The sequence below is a fragment of the Enoplosus armatus genome, chromosome 15 (genome assembly GCF_043641665.1).
Source record: "Enoplosus armatus isolate fEnoArm2 chromosome 15, fEnoArm2.hap1, whole genome shotgun sequence".
NCBI classification, from domain to species: domain Eukaryota; kingdom Metazoa; phylum Chordata; class Actinopteri; order Centrarchiformes; family Enoplosidae; genus Enoplosus; species Enoplosus armatus.
The window spans coordinates 11,563,668-11,579,093 of record NC_092194.1 but is presented as its reverse complement, the minus strand read 5'-3'; the positions used below and the strand labels follow the sequence as shown (position 1 = coordinate 11,579,093).

Sequence of the window (15,426 nt, the reverse complement as noted above, 5' to 3'; positions counted from 1 at the left end):
CTGGAGTTCAGAGCCACTTGTCAATATACAGCAGGATTCATTCACTGCGTCCTTAAATACAGACTGACAGCCGGTCTGGCTGGCTGCTTTGCAGCCGCTGCTCAGTTGAGCGTCAGCCAGGGCTCAAGCACAAAGTAATAGGCAGATATAAAACAATCTGCTGAAACTAAACTGCAGTAGAGCAGTCTGGGGTGAGCCTATTATTCATTTTAAGGATACAGGATCTGGATGTGAGGGCAGAAGAGGGCTGCCCGGAGACTTGCGCAGCTGACCCGTTGCTTTGTGATATCCTCTTACTCTGGAAACGTCATTAGCTCTGCAGAGCTTTTCTCTATCTGCACAGGTTCAGGACCAAGCTCAAAGGCCACAGTGGAGGGAGAGAGGGATTAACAGGTCTACTCTGAGTTGTAAAGAGCCTCCGGTGTTTGAACTACACTTGTTCACTGTTCACTGTTCAGGATGTCTCTAAAAGCTGGATTCTGATTCTTCTTTACGCTCTAAGCATTTTATTATTGCTTTGAGGAAGAGGACTGGAGGAACTCTGAGCCTCCTCCTTTGAATGATACCCCCTCGGTTTGCTGTCCTAGGACAATGCCCAGAATGACAGCTACCTGCTCGCCTCCAGATTTGAGGAGTCAGCACTTCACTGAAACAGGAGAAATGGATACAGACAAACCGACACCAGCAGGAGGGATGAATGAGAGTGTGGGAGGGGGTTCAATTCCATTTAGTGACTGGTGGTTTTTAGAAGAGTTGTCTGCTCCTGAACTAAAGATATCCACTGTCTCACACAATCCTGCCAAATATTGTAAACATTGATTACTGCATTAAAGCAATCTCATCCCAAGCACTTCTTGTAAAGTGAATGTTGAGTGATTTTGGATTTTATGTTTGGAATAAAAAAAAATCACATCAGGCTCGTGTCTCTCTTCTACCCAGCTCTTTCTATAAGAACGAAGAGGATGATGCACCAATCAAGCGCTGTCCTAAATGTAAAGTTTACATCGAGAGGGACGAGGGCTGTGCACAGATGATGTGCAAGAACTGCAAACATGCCTTCTGCTGGTACTGTCTGGAGTCCCTGGATGTGAGTTTGGTCTTCATCATTTCTTTATTCCTTGATATTCACCGCCATAGAGCTCTGAAAATCTCTACAGTTTAATATTTAAAGTTTGTTTTACACACTGATAATCCTGGATGTAGATCATTTGTTTCATTATCACTTCCTTCACGGTGTATCTCAACTTTTTAAAGGAATAGGATGTATTTTATGAGCCATGGGACCTTATGTAATCTTAATTGTGTGAGCACAGACGACCACGCCACACAGGTCATTTAAAAAGCAATTTTCTCAGAACATCTGTCAGTGTATTTCAGACTGATAATGGTCAATCTTTATCTGTATTGTGTGTGTGTGTGTTTGTGTGACAGGATGACTTTCTCCTGATCCACTACGACAAAGGGCCCTGTCGAAACAAACTGGGCCACTCCAGGGCATCTGTTATCTGGCACAGAACACAGGTGAGAAACCCATCTTCCTCGCCTCTCCTTTCTACTCCCCCCCGTCTCTCACACTCACTCAGCGCCCCCCCCCCCCCTTTAACCACACTGTAGCATGTGGCCATACACGTGCTCCCTGGTTCTGCCTCTTGCTCTCTTTCTGGCTCACACACATGCATTCAGTGACAGGCTTATATTATCTAGACAGCACAATAGGAAAAGGACAGCTTGATCCGCGTGCATCGACAAGTGTCTGGTGGTCAGTGTCCTGCTGTTTCCAACTAATCCCATTACGTACACCTTTCACTTCACTTAAAAAAAAGGGGGGGGGGGGGGTTACGTAACCAAGGTACTTCTTTACTGATGGGTAACCAAATGAAATTATGGATTACATGTAAAGGATTGGACAGGATGTCGTTTTCCACATGTGAAATGGCGGATTACACATGAAGGATTAGATGGGACATATCACTTTCCACATGTGATTTGTCTTTTAAGTCTATAACAGAGGCCGACTCCATTGTTCAGCTCCCAAATTTCTCCTCAGTATCTCTCCTTAGCCAAATAATCTATTCATGGGGTGGCATGTCCCTTTGTCCAACATACTTGTTATTTTGTCAACATTAGCATACACACTGGCATCTGCTGCCCAGTGGGGCAGGCTTAGTCATATGATTACAGTTCAGCTGGTGGAAGCCAGCTATAGCTTCACTGCTCTGTGTGTCTTTGTCTCTCTCTTGCTCTCCTCATTTCACCCCCCCCCCCCTCGCTCCTTCACATCTAAAAAGCCTCCCTCTCCCTCCCTCATAAATACGAGATGCACCAGGGCAAACCTATCCTGCAAAAACACATCTTCTCTCCCTGTCTGTGTGTGACGACATGGGGTCTGTGTCCCCATGGGAGTCATACCATCAGTTACAAGGAAGGTCATATCCTAAACATGTAAGCAGCATGAGGCTCTGTTAATCAGAGCAAATTGTGCTCAATACACTGTGCTCTACTCTACAGCACAGCCCATATACTACCGACGGATAGTTAGTAATGTGTGTTATAACAGGCAGAAAACTGTTTGCAAGTGATGTCCCAAAAATACGTATTTTTGCCCTCAGAACGGGAGGAAAAGCAACATGCTATTATAAGTCGCTGTTGCATGTGACTGCATGTTATGTATTCCATTTTGTGGCTCTGAACTTGCTGGTGTCTGGCTCCCCCATGTGGTGAATTTACTGACTTGCCATGCTCATAACAGGAAGGACAGTATCCAATGAAAACATCAACTTTATCTCTGTTTTACCTTGATACTGTCAACAGTGCACTGTGTAAATTAATAGTTGTTCAGACCATCCCGTATGCAGAACATTGATCATGATTATGTCACAAGATGCGGGAGCTCCTTGTCAACGCTCTCACTGCATTAACGGCAAACCGCAGTAGATTTCAAGTTCCAACAGAAAATAAATAAACAAACAATACATCGGTGAAAACGTGCCAAGATCATCTGTGGTAGTTGCCAGCATCTTGCACATCATCTCAAACATGGCTGTCACCGAGTTTAATGTCAGTTTATGTCTTCGTCCGAGCACTGAATCCAGAAAGTCGAAATGTAGTATATAACAATTACAGTCGCTGTAATTTGCAGTAGGTTTTTCTGCATTGTTGCCGATCTACTGCATTAGATTATGTGGGTTTGTCCACCACTTCCCATATTTTTGGTGTATGCCTGCGTTTTCTCTAACAATGTCAGAAGTACAGCACCTATCCATGCAGGATGACCGAGTATAGGAAGCAGGAAGAAAAAACATAATTTATATCCTGTTCATTTTTTCTAAATTAAATAAAATATGCCTTAAAAAAGTTACTGGGAAAACAAAGCTTTCTGAAGCATTTTGAAGCAACTGTGCTGAAAAAGGTTCGTTGTTTTGAAGCATTTTCCGCCATCTGCAGGTCAACATGTGATATTGCAGTTGATTGGAAGAATTCAAGGCAAGAACTTGTTGACAGGGAAATGAAAAAAACAAAAACACACCACTGTCATCAGTACAAGTTGCGCAATAAAAAGTCATTTAAAAATTTTCGAAAAGGTGCAAGTATCTGACCTACTCATCTCTTATATGTGTGATGTGTCAAAGCCTTTTTTGGCATGCAAGTGAGTTACTGATACAATACTTGTGTTCTGTAGGATGATGCTGTCAAGTAGTCAGCTTCAAGTGTAACATCACTGCACCTGCTACTATATGTATAAGAGTGTTGTATTTAAATCAATGTATTTCATTTTTGTCTCCCTGCAGGTTGTGGGGATCTTTGCTGGCTTCGGCCTGCTCCTGCTGGTTGCCTCCCCCTTCCTCCTTCTGGCCACTCCCATCGTCCTGTGCTGCAAGTGCAAGTGCAGCAAAGGCGATGACGACCCCTTGCCAACCTAAACACGCCATCAGAGCTGGAGCGGAGAGCCGCTTCAAGGATGGGCCATCTTTTTTTCCTTTTCTCACCCCTTTTACATTCTTTTCCTCCCACCAGCTTTGAGCGCTTCGTTTTTTTGGGGGGGGCTGAGCCTGCACCAGCCCCGGCCGCTTCGGGAATCCATCGCTCTGCATGAGAGAGGCATGGTAGAAAAGCGGCCCTTCACCTTGACCTGAAGAGAGGTGCAGGGTCAAAGGTCAGAGGAGGTCGGACTTGTCTAAGGGCCGGTGCGTCCGTGTGTGAGATGTTGGGGGTTTGGGGACGTGGAGGAAGTCTGGGCCACTTCAGGTTGTGGCCTCAGTCGTGCATTACTGTGGTGTGGTATGTTGGCGGGTCATTACAAGCAAAGGAAAAATCAAAGTTAAGAAATGCTTTTCTCTTGTATGGACAACATCATGCAGGAGCCACCTTTAGAAAGACCTTTTACTTTATCGCTCTGTTTTGTCGGTTTGTCGTACGCAACAAAAGCTTTTTCCCCGCCACCACACTCGATGTAGCTCTGCAGATTCAGTCCGTAGCATTAGAGTTGCACCACGCATGTTTGGTGTTCACTCGATTTGCACACGGAACGTGAATTCTACGTCACGTTTACGACTGAGGTGGAGACGAGAGGCTGTTGTCACTCTCAACTCAATGTACAGCACGTCCTCTTGATGATGTCAATGTTTTATAAGCTGTTGCTTTTAATAGAACTGTGCTCAGAGTAGTGTCTATGTGTTGTACTTTAGAGTGTTTTCCAACCTGTTAGGTACACTTATTAAAGGGGATTGCCACTCAAAATCTGAAAATACACTTAATTTTTGTTCAACTTTCAGCTTGTTTTATACCTTAAGACCTTTTTTTTCATTATTGCTACCATCTCTCTAATTCCTTCTCCTCCAGACAGTATACATTGGAGTCATCTTCGTGAGAGAGAACGAGCGAGAGAGTTTTCCCGGAGGATGTTATGGATTTTTATGATCCATAAATTTCCCAAATTTGAGTGGTGCTCCCCTTTAAGTTCAGCATTAAAGTCTGTCAGAAGACTTTGTATCCACTTGTTGTGGAACCATTTTAATACTTACACAAAAAGAGATGTCACTCCTATAATTCTCAGTCCCCAGGTGGTGGTTTAGCCAAATAGAAATGAATAGCCTTAAATTGAGAATAGCCAAAATCAGGCATTTCCCCCTGTGCATTAAAGAGAGATAAAAGTCAAATCCAAATAATCCCAGGGAAAGCATGTTTAACAGCATTTTAAAGCATTACAGACAGTCAGTGAAGCCCTTTATATTCAGATGATTCTATGATGTCATCCATATGCGACACTGTTAATAGCCATACTGTTAAAAAAAAAAAAAAAAAAAAATGATGTTTTGTGTGACCTTGGGCCTGTATTTCCTAAGCCTTTTTGGAGCAGGAGAGCTAATCAACATCCACCCAACCATCATCACAAACGATCTGAAGCTTAACTCAGATCAGATCTCCTACTCTTTGAGACTTAACAAATACCTGCCGGCCCAAATTGCAAACTTGCATATGTTAGTGGTCCGAGTGTTGATGTTTTGTTTTGTTGGCGGTTAAACCTCCAACAACAAGCAGCTATTCCTTTGCAGGGACGTCAGAAAAGCCTATAGAGTAAATATAAAAGAATGTTCCGGTTTTTCGGGCACATAATTATGAAGCTGCTCTATACTATATCACTTTATCTATGCAAGTTTGTACATTACCATTCTTAAAAGGCTATTGATTGGTCATAATCAAGTGTGTGTCATGGGTCATATAAGCTGCAGAATGTCACCATACATGTGCATATCATGGCTTTTATTTAATCAGGGAGTTATTCAGCAACTATTCATTTTCTTTTGATCATCTAAGTTGCTGTTATCTGCCTTTTAGCTACATTTAAAGTTTGTGAGCTTGAAAACCAAGACAGAATTTGGCCATTTTTCATTTCATAATGTCTTCATTTTGGGGGGCAATCTCAAAATTCTTTTATAGTTAGTTTATGTTAAGTTAGTGAAGGAAAAAAGTGAAACCTTTTAATTATGAACAAATAATTTCCGTATGTTCACCTGTCTGTCAAATAATTTTACAATGCATAGCCATTCTAATGTTTTGAATAAGCCATTTACTACTGCGTACGTTCCCCTCCTTTCTGGTGTAAGTTACCAGTGTTCATGTAGCATTTCATGAGAGGTGTGGCTACAGTTACCAAAACAGGGGATCAATAGTTAACAACAGTAGCTAATCTGCAACTCACTCCTGTCCTCGTAAATTTAGCTCCGCTATTCAGTATAATAATCCTTATTATTAGTAGCCTTAAATTTAGAGTACCTTACCTGTAGCCTGTGTTGCTTTCACTGACCTCATCTACTGTATGAGCATGATAATTTGATATAAAAGCCAGTCCAATTTCTACCTTTTTGAAGTTTGGTGCTTTCCCCAAAAATAGTTCCAACAGCTTTTGTTGTTTTTATGACAATCGTGCCAAGCAGATTCCCTGGAAGGGATGAGGAAACGGAGCTGTCTACTGTACGTGCATTTTGACCATGTATTTGTAATGTGTTAACAGTTTAAATATTTTAATGCTTCTTTATGTAAACGCTGCACTGTATATGGGTTTCATTGTTTTACTTCTTGATATGATCTGTGACGTGTGTGTGTGTGTGTGTGTGTGTGTGTGTGTGTGTGTGTGTGTGTGTGTGTGTGTGTGTGTGTGTGTGTGTGTGTGTGTGTGTGTGTGTGTGTGTGTGTGTGTGTGTGTGGTGCCTGCTGTGTTTTAATGGAGGAATTCAGCAGCTGAAATCAATGTCAACTCAATAGAAAGGTCAATACATATGAGAGATTGCAACCGTACCTTTTAAGGGGTTTCACAATTTAATGAATTGGGGCTCTGATATCACCAGGATAAAGATCAATTTCAAATAGTGCAAAATATTCATTTAAAATTCAAAAATATAATCAAAGTCTTGAGCTGGCACAAACGAACTAAAGTCGAACAAAATCGTGGCCACTTCCATTTTTTTTGTCCCACAACATTTTTCTTTACCTATGTTTTCTGGCAACACTGAACAGAATACTGATACTGTATTATGCAACAAACATGAAAAGGGCCAAACAGTAAATATTACAATCACTGCAGTGTCACGTTGTATAATTGTTTTCTACACTGGGGCCAGGAGAGGGGGCTCTATGTAAAGGCCTGTAGAACCACTTACAGCAGATGAAACATCAGCACAGGAGTTGGAATAGGACAGTCTGACTGGGTTAAGGGCTTGCCTCTAAGATTTGGGAAGCAAGGTAAAGATTGTTTTACAAAAAGGCTCAAGATCTCCTTTGCAACTATTCTAAGATCAAGTTTGGTTACGAGCAGCGATTTATATTTTATAATCTGTTGTGTCAAGAGATGAAGCTGCATGATTTTTCTCTGACTTCTACATGTTAAATATTACAATATTGTAGCCTCTAAAAGATCTATGGAATGGTAGCGTTGTCACTCTATCACCCAGCTGTCTGGTTTTTATTTGATTTTTTGTTTGTTTTTTCTTTCCCTCCCTTTTTTTAAGAAAATATGTTTTGATGTTCAGCCATATGATATATAACGTTGGTCAGCCTTCCTCAATTCAGCAGGTTGGCTTCATGTGTCTGTTTCTTTATTTTGTTGAATTTTTTTTTTTTATATACGCCTGTGTTACATCATAGTTTGTTGTATTTGCATTATCTGTTTTAAGAGCGGAAATCTTCAGGCATGATTGGTCACCTCAATAAGTGGATTATTGTCAGAGGAAATGCTGTCTGCATACGAGACGTCTGTATTTAGAGATGCTAAACAATGTCTCTAGTTTAGTCAGTAATTGAAAGTTCATCGACCTGGGTGATACAAAGATAAAAAACATTGTAAAATGGCATATTTGGATCAGTTCTGTACAACTTAGACCCGGCATCTCAGTATATCTACAGTTCCACTAACACTGTGACACCAGGTATTAAAGGTTGTTGTTTTTTGTGATTCTGCTTTCGTTATTCATTCACACCAATGTACTGAAAGTTTTGAATCTCAAACATACCATGAAGAAGTCTTGTGGCCCCATTTGGTTGTGAAATGGCTCCCTCTGGTGTTGAAAGTGGATAGTTCTCCTTTCCATTAACAGGGAGACCTTTAGTACAAGATACGCACAGATCATGAACATTAGTTAAACAAGAAATTCAAATTTCTAAATTAGTCTGCAAAAGATTGGATATAACTCAATACAAAAATAACAATCAAACATCTTTTTCAAAAGACAACTTTAACACAAAATTACAATTTCCTCTCCTTTATGTTATGAAGATGACAAAAATATCGTTCATTTTTACTATTTCATGGCGATAATTAGCAATAAAGAGAGGCAAGCAAAATATGAAAAATAGATAATGTTACATTCATTCACATTCAGTGTGATTTTTATTCATTTTTAAATTGTTCTCACCTTCCTACATGGGCGGATTAATAGCTTGACTCATACAATAACTTCTTTTCATGCTGTTTTTTGATTCTCGGGAGGCGTATTTATCGTTTCATTCTCTTAACAATAACCTTTTGTAGAAAATGTCCACATCCTCTTACTTGCGTCAAGCCTCTCTCCTTCATATTCAGCTCTGTCTGTTCTATTGCAGCTCTGTCTGTTCATCAGACATGTGTCAGCCTTTTGTTAAGGTCTGCCAAAGAACAGGTTGTTCTCTCCCTCTCTCTGCCTTTGTGTCTATTTCCTGCCAGATGCTGGATTGGGAGCATTAACAAGACAACCCTGAAAATGAAAGTGCAAACGCTCGGTGATATATCATCCCTCACCAGCTGTTCTCTGTTTGGAAGTCTCTCCACCAATCACTGGGCAGGACCACAGGAAGTTACCATCTGTGGGCATCATGGTGACAGAGTTTGTGGATGGGCGTTGAAGCTGATGTGTTATCTGGAGCAAATGAAGTATGATACAGGGAGAGGGGGAGAGGGGGGGCGGAAATGGAGAGATGGACAGAGAGACAGAGAGGAGTGTATCACCTGGAAGACAAAGAGCTGAACCTCAGAGAAACAGGAGATGGAGAGCCAAGCTCCATCGCTGAGAAAGGGATGGATGAAAAGAGAAGAGACAAGGCATTTGCACCTGCTCTGTATAGAACACAAGGTTCTGCTATCACACGTGTGCTGGCTGCAGGCCGATCAGGCTGGTCTGCTCTGGCTTTACCTTCCAACACCCTGCTGCCAAGTCCTCCTCCTGCTCCCCATCAGCATCCTCTCCTCTGCTGCTCTGCACTTACAAACCAACAAACTCCTAACCTTTTAGCCCTTATACGAGAGCATAAATGCAGGAGAGTAGAGAACATCGTATTACAGTCTGTTCATCTTGTCCATGCAGCATAAAATATCTTAAAACAGTAGAAAAGTAGCTAAGCAAACATTTTCTGGATATAGTCTAGTCCAGTGGTTCCCAATCCTTGTCTCCTTAATAACATCGACATGTGACCCCTCATGACAGGGTGCCTGTCTCTGAACTGTGAGCAGTTCAATCACGACAGATTTCCCTTGTTGGACAGTTTGAGTCTTTTTTGAGGCCAGAAGAGACAAAACTATCCAGGATTTCACAAGGAAAAAGATTAAAAGTCTGAAACATAAACATAACATTGTGTAGCAGACTTGAGATTTTCTTTAATTTCCTACACGAGTAATCATGTAACAGCTCTTAGATTCATATCATGACCCTTTATAGGGGTCTAAACCCCGAGGTTGTGAACCGCTGGTCTAGTCCTTGTAAGACCTAAAAAAATATTAATTGCAAATTCAGTGACCATTAATAGACACAGGACAACTTACCTGCTGGAAGCCATTCAGCAAGTTTACATTAGTATCTACACTTCTTAGTATCCCTAGGTCATTTTTTGTCTCTGTTCAAAGCTATAATAGCCTCATTATCTGCACATGTAGTCTAAGAATGTCATTGGATAAATGTCTCTGCTTCATCTTACTTAACATAGCTTGTTAGTATGCTCAGCTAAATACCTTGATGATGGACCAGAACCCAGTAGTGAGACACACCTCAGAACCCACAGGAATTCTGAATTCTCATGAGCACGATGGTATAGCAGAAGGTCATTAAGTAGTGGTGTTGTAATATTATGATTTACTTGATGTTAATGTTAAATCTGCTTGCCAGAAGAGGGAACTAGAGTGCTGTAAAAACAGCACAGCCTGTTTGTCAATAATGATACACACACTGACTTTTGATACATCAAATACTGAGAGATGAAATGTTCTCAGTGTGCAAAGATTAAAATGCAGGTCTGTTCCTAGCCCTCTATAGTTTGAGTCTTCTGCACATTTTTGAAGGCTGCCACAAAGTTTCAAAGGAGCCAGGGTCACATAGATCCCAGATTCATTCTGTATGGTTCAGTACCCTTATTTGTTTACTCATGCATCATTGAGAGCCAGAAATAGTCTTCAGTATTTGTGTCCTCAGCATTGATGCCTGTTCTAGAGGCTCTTTCTTCAGCCCTGACCTGTCACTCTGACGGGCAGCGCTTGCCCCATGCCGAGGAAAGAATCGAGTAAACATACGTTGACATTAAAAGCTAACAGCTCCATGCCTGCTCTCGATGGGGGTTAAGGGTTAATAATAGGCATGTGCATTCACTCATATTTCCACACACAGCACAGAGGACTCTAATTGTGACCAAGGGCCATTGTACATCAGCCAGTTACTGACATAAGATGACAGGGCCCCGCCTCTGATCTATTTTATCCCAGCATGTAGTTGTACTGCTCATTGTCCCCTAAGCCTATGACACCTATTAGCTCTCATTAGCTTCCTGTGGTTCAGCGAGACAAGGCTGTGGCCTGTCAAATCAACAACAAAGGATGTACAGTATTTGTTGATGTTGTTCTGACAATCAATTACTTAGATTGCGACTTGAAAAAGTTAATTTCCAGCAAATAGTTGTCAGCACTGACAGAGAACATTTATGGAATTTATCAAAATATTAAAGCCAGATTTTATCTGATCAAAGGAATAGTTTCAGAAAACACATTCATTTTCTTGCTGAGAGTTAGATCGTTACCGCTCTCATGTCTGTACGGTGAAATGATGCTACAGCAGGGTGATGGTTAGCTTAGCTTAGCTTAGCATAAACTGGAATCAAGAGAAAATAAGGAGCCTGGCTCAGTCCAGAAGTAAAAAAAAACAAAAAACCAGCGTGTTAAAGGAATAGTTTGACATTTTGGGAAATACACTCTCGTAGTGAGCTTTGGAGGTGCTGGTAGTCTACACAACTATAACAACAAATCTATACTGCCGGTTTGATGGATCAAATAATAACAGAATTAAAGATAGTAGTGTGCAACCTACTTTTGAGGGCACGGGTTAACATTGCGACAGGTGGATTTATTATTACTTTTGGACAGAGCCAAGCGGGCTATTTCCCCCTGTTTTTAGTCCTTTTGCTAAACTAAGCTAAGCTAAGCTGCCTGTAGCTTCATATTTAATGGACAAGTATGAGAGTGGTATCGATGTTCTCAACTCTCACCAAGAAAGAAAAAGAGCCTATTTCCCAAAATGTCAAATTATTCCTTTAATAAAAAAAATAAAAATCTAAAAAACAAAATCATGTTCATATTAAACTAAAACATAAAATATGAACTTTTTTTTGCTAGTTTTTTAGTCTCTCTTTGATTTACAGATGCATAAGAACCCTTCAATGTCAATAATTGACTTGCATACCCCTCATATACTCTCTTTCTACCCCTCTTCATGTGTCGTCACATAACTTCTCTCCCTTAGCTTCAGTTTTGCTTGACTTACCCTCTTGCTACACTGTGCACCTTCCACTTCTTCTTCTACAACCCCCCCGTGTTTGCTTTCCTGTACGCTCCACTCTCCCTCCTTTCTCTCGATTTTTATCTGGGAGAAGTTTGCCTGGGGTCATTCACCTGAGCCTCCTCACCTGGCCTCTGACAGGCCTGTTGGGACGGCAGGCCTGCCTGGTGAGGATAACGGTTGTCGAGGGCCGCGGGGAAAGTAACAAACTCTGTTTTCTGTCATGATGACATTCCTGAGAACAGCAAACACCTTAGGGATTTGGTTTGCAATAGAGTGCATAGTCAAATACAAACAGGCTTGAGTTGATTACGATATTGCCAGGTGTAAAGAGAACTGTTGGGAGTTCTCTTTACATTTGGTTTAGCAAGAAACTTTTTTCTTTTTACACAGCCAACAAATTGAGTTTCTTTTAAATACCTGAGGCTACAGTAGAAAAAGTTTTTTTTGTCTGTTGATTTAACTTGAAGTTTGTGAAATGCATCAATTTCCAGCCCGCTGCTCTTTATGTCATGTCAGTCGTGTGTCTTTTAGTCACTGGCGGTTGATGTGTGTTTGATTAGTGGGACTGGAACCGTCAGCTATCAGAGATGACGCACTGTACTGAGCCCTTACTGCTCCTACCACCACCACAGCTTCCAGCCATGCACCTGTTCCCTCAGCCTGCTCTATCTCTCACTCTCTCTCTCACACACACACACACACACACACACACGTCTGTGCCTGTGGTTTCAACTTGGCTTTTTCTCATTAAAGACTCAGTGAAATTTGACAGGCTTTGACAGCGAAGGTTTCCACATAGATCCTGCCATAGTGACAGATATCCGACAGCTTGATGATAACTGCTGCCTTATGGCAGAAACACAGGTGTCCCTCATGGCTGACGACAATAGGCAGCTTTGAGTGATGGACGGGTTTGATGAAAAGTTACAGAGTTGGAACAAGTGAAAAGCGTGCAAGCTGGGACAAAAACAAGATAGGGATTATAAACTTGTCTGAGATCACTGTGAAAGTGAATCGATGATGAGAATATAATACGTTTGGATGTTCACTAGTTGGATTTCGATGCAAGTTTTCAGGATTACTCCGCTTGATTTCAATGTATTAATGAGCATTCTCAAGCTCAACAATTCCTCCAAGCCCCCCTCCATCTTTTTGCACCTACTCCTTGCCCCCCCCCCCCCCCCCCCCCCCCCCCCCCTCCTTCTTTTCTCCCCCCTTTGCCTCCTCCTCCACCTTCTGCCTGTAAATCAGCTCCTTAGCGGCACTTTTAATATTGCTTGAGTGTGCAGTCTTTTAACGCGCTCTGGCGTTCACTCCTCTCGCGTGCCCTCTGTCAACAGTAAACTTTCTGAAAAGCGAGCTTAACAGGCCGTGAAAGGGCGGCACAGATGGCTACATCCTAGGTGGTAATTATCAACCACTTCCTCCCAACACACAAAAAAAGAAACAAGTGAAGGTGTTGCCGTCAGGTCAACTGATGCCGCTGACACGTTCGTAGGCTCTCTGGCAGTGAGCTCAAGCCGACGTACAGGAAAGGGCCTTCTGGAGCCCAGACAGCACGTTGACAGTGTCACAGGTCAAGTACAGCCATAAGAGGATGATTTTTGGCTTCAGTGCACATCAGCCAGACGGAGAACTATATTAAAACACAATTCTGGTTGGCAAGAAAATCGTTTTTCTAATATACTATACTGCAGGCGCTGGTTTAGCTTGATGTCTTATCTTGTTTAACTGAAGTTCTTGAGAAGTATTTTAATTGCATTCTAATGGGTTGGTTCTGATGTTGTGTAATGTACAGTAGACAGGCAATAAAAGCCAATTAGTCTGAAAGTGTTTCAGTTGGCACTAGGTGTTGGTAATGGCTGAGTTTATGCACACTCAACGAGCAAGAGGCTGTGTTTTGAAGAGCTTAACCATTTATTTTGCTGCAGATCTATTAAAATTGAAGGTGACAGCTAATTTGAATCCTCTTTAATTTGGGGGAAATTTAATACACTACAAGGTGATAGGCGAGGCTCCCCCTACCTCCATACAAGCCGCCCGCCGCATGCAAAAATATGTAAATGCCGCCCGTATTAGAATCTTTGTCTGGTTGTCATTCTCACATGGGGCACATCAAAGCCATATGACCTGATTTTGCACCTGCTGTTTAATTAAATTTACAAGACAGACACAGTCTCCACTCCCGGTGATATACAAATCTGGCTTTATTACCCCGGCACTGTAATTTACAAGGCAATTTACTGCTGGGCGGTAATGGTGCCTGCCAAAGTGCTCCCTCTGAAAAGATACACAAACATGCACAACAACAAGTTCCCTTCCTGAAGATGGGACCAAGAATGCCAAGACCACTCTGTGAAATGTAACCACAGGGCTAGTGATTGTGTTGTTGAGGCCCACAAGGCATCTACTGTATGTTCAAGGTACTTGCCTCAATCATCCACTTAGCAGAAAGCCCAATGCCAAAAAAAATTGACAAACAAAAAAAGAAAACGGCAGGAGGATCTCATGGTTGGTTTGGTGGGGAATAACATTTTTACCAGCTGAGACAGCGTGCGGCTGGTGTTGTTTCACCTTGTGAGTCTGTGTGTGTGTCATCACAGCAAAATGTGGTCCTGGAGGCACCTACTATAGCGGGAACTACCACAGAAGCAACTGAGTACTCATGTGTCAAAATGTCAGCATGTTGACGGGCATCACAGCTGCTGTGACCCCATCATAAGACGGTCTCTAGTTTTTATTTGTATTCTATAGAAATCTCAGTGAGACTAAAGGATGAGTGCATCACAAGTGCTTGAGAAAGAAGTTCAAACCCTGCTTACATTCTCTCCGCTCGCCTGTCCAATCACTGCGAGAGGAGGGTATGAATGTTGGACTGACAGTTGCTGAAAGTTACAGAAATTGTTGGACTCCCCCCCCCCAATTCTAACATCAGGATATATACACTTGAAGTGTCTTCTTTAACTAGCTCGCAGGCTTTATTTTTACTCTTAACAGACTTTACATTTCAGTTAGTAGAACAGATTTATTATGTAAATAGAGAACAAAGTTTAGGCTCTGACTTCATCACTCACCGCAAGCGTACACCAAGCTCAGCACAAAACCACATTAAACACTGAGCCTGACAACAGCTGTTACATAGAATCTACTATATCTGGCCTAGAATCCAGCTGCCATGTGGCCATCCCCTGCTAGTCACCTCCACCCATGAAGTGAATATACTATCTAGTGAGCACGCTCTATGTGAAGGTTGGACACCAGTGCTGCCATTCCCCAACAAAGTATCTCCAACCATCACAGAGAATATAAAATCTAGTGAGTTGACTAAGACACATTAGCTATACAGTAGATCATTATAAACATAAGCATATTTAATGCACAAATGTTCATGGCTTGGAGTAAACAAACAAACTCATCGCATTAAACGTTACGTAACAACGATAAGCAGCAGAACAGATGACTCGCAGTACATGGACACATAATGTAAATTTAACATCAGCTATGAGTGCAGCTGAGTAACAGCAGCATTAACAGTGGAACAGTAGCTCAGCAGTTTATATCTAATTATGTTAAGAAGAATAGTAAAACAGGCCGTCAAATAAACACAAAGCTTTGAACTAAAAATGAGCATAAATCAGCA

At 41.7% G+C, this 15,426-nt stretch overlaps 1 protein-coding gene across 1 annotated transcript in view; it reads left to right on the top strand.

The window, feature by feature from the left end:
- Nucleotides 1-5,994, top strand: part of rnf144aa (ring finger protein 144aa) — a 28,097-nt gene extending 22,103 nt beyond the window's left edge. The window contains exons 6-8 of the mRNA XM_070920622.1: nt 940-1,087; nt 1,432-1,521; nt 3,789-5,994. Of these exons, the coding sequence (XP_070776723.1) occupies nt 940-1,087; nt 1,432-1,521; nt 3,789-3,920 (370 nt within the window). The 3' untranslated portion in view covers nt 3,921-5,994. The remainder of the gene's footprint in view (nt 1-939; nt 1,088-1,431; nt 1,522-3,788) is intronic.
- Nucleotides 5,995-15,426: the final 9,432 nt, after the last annotated feature.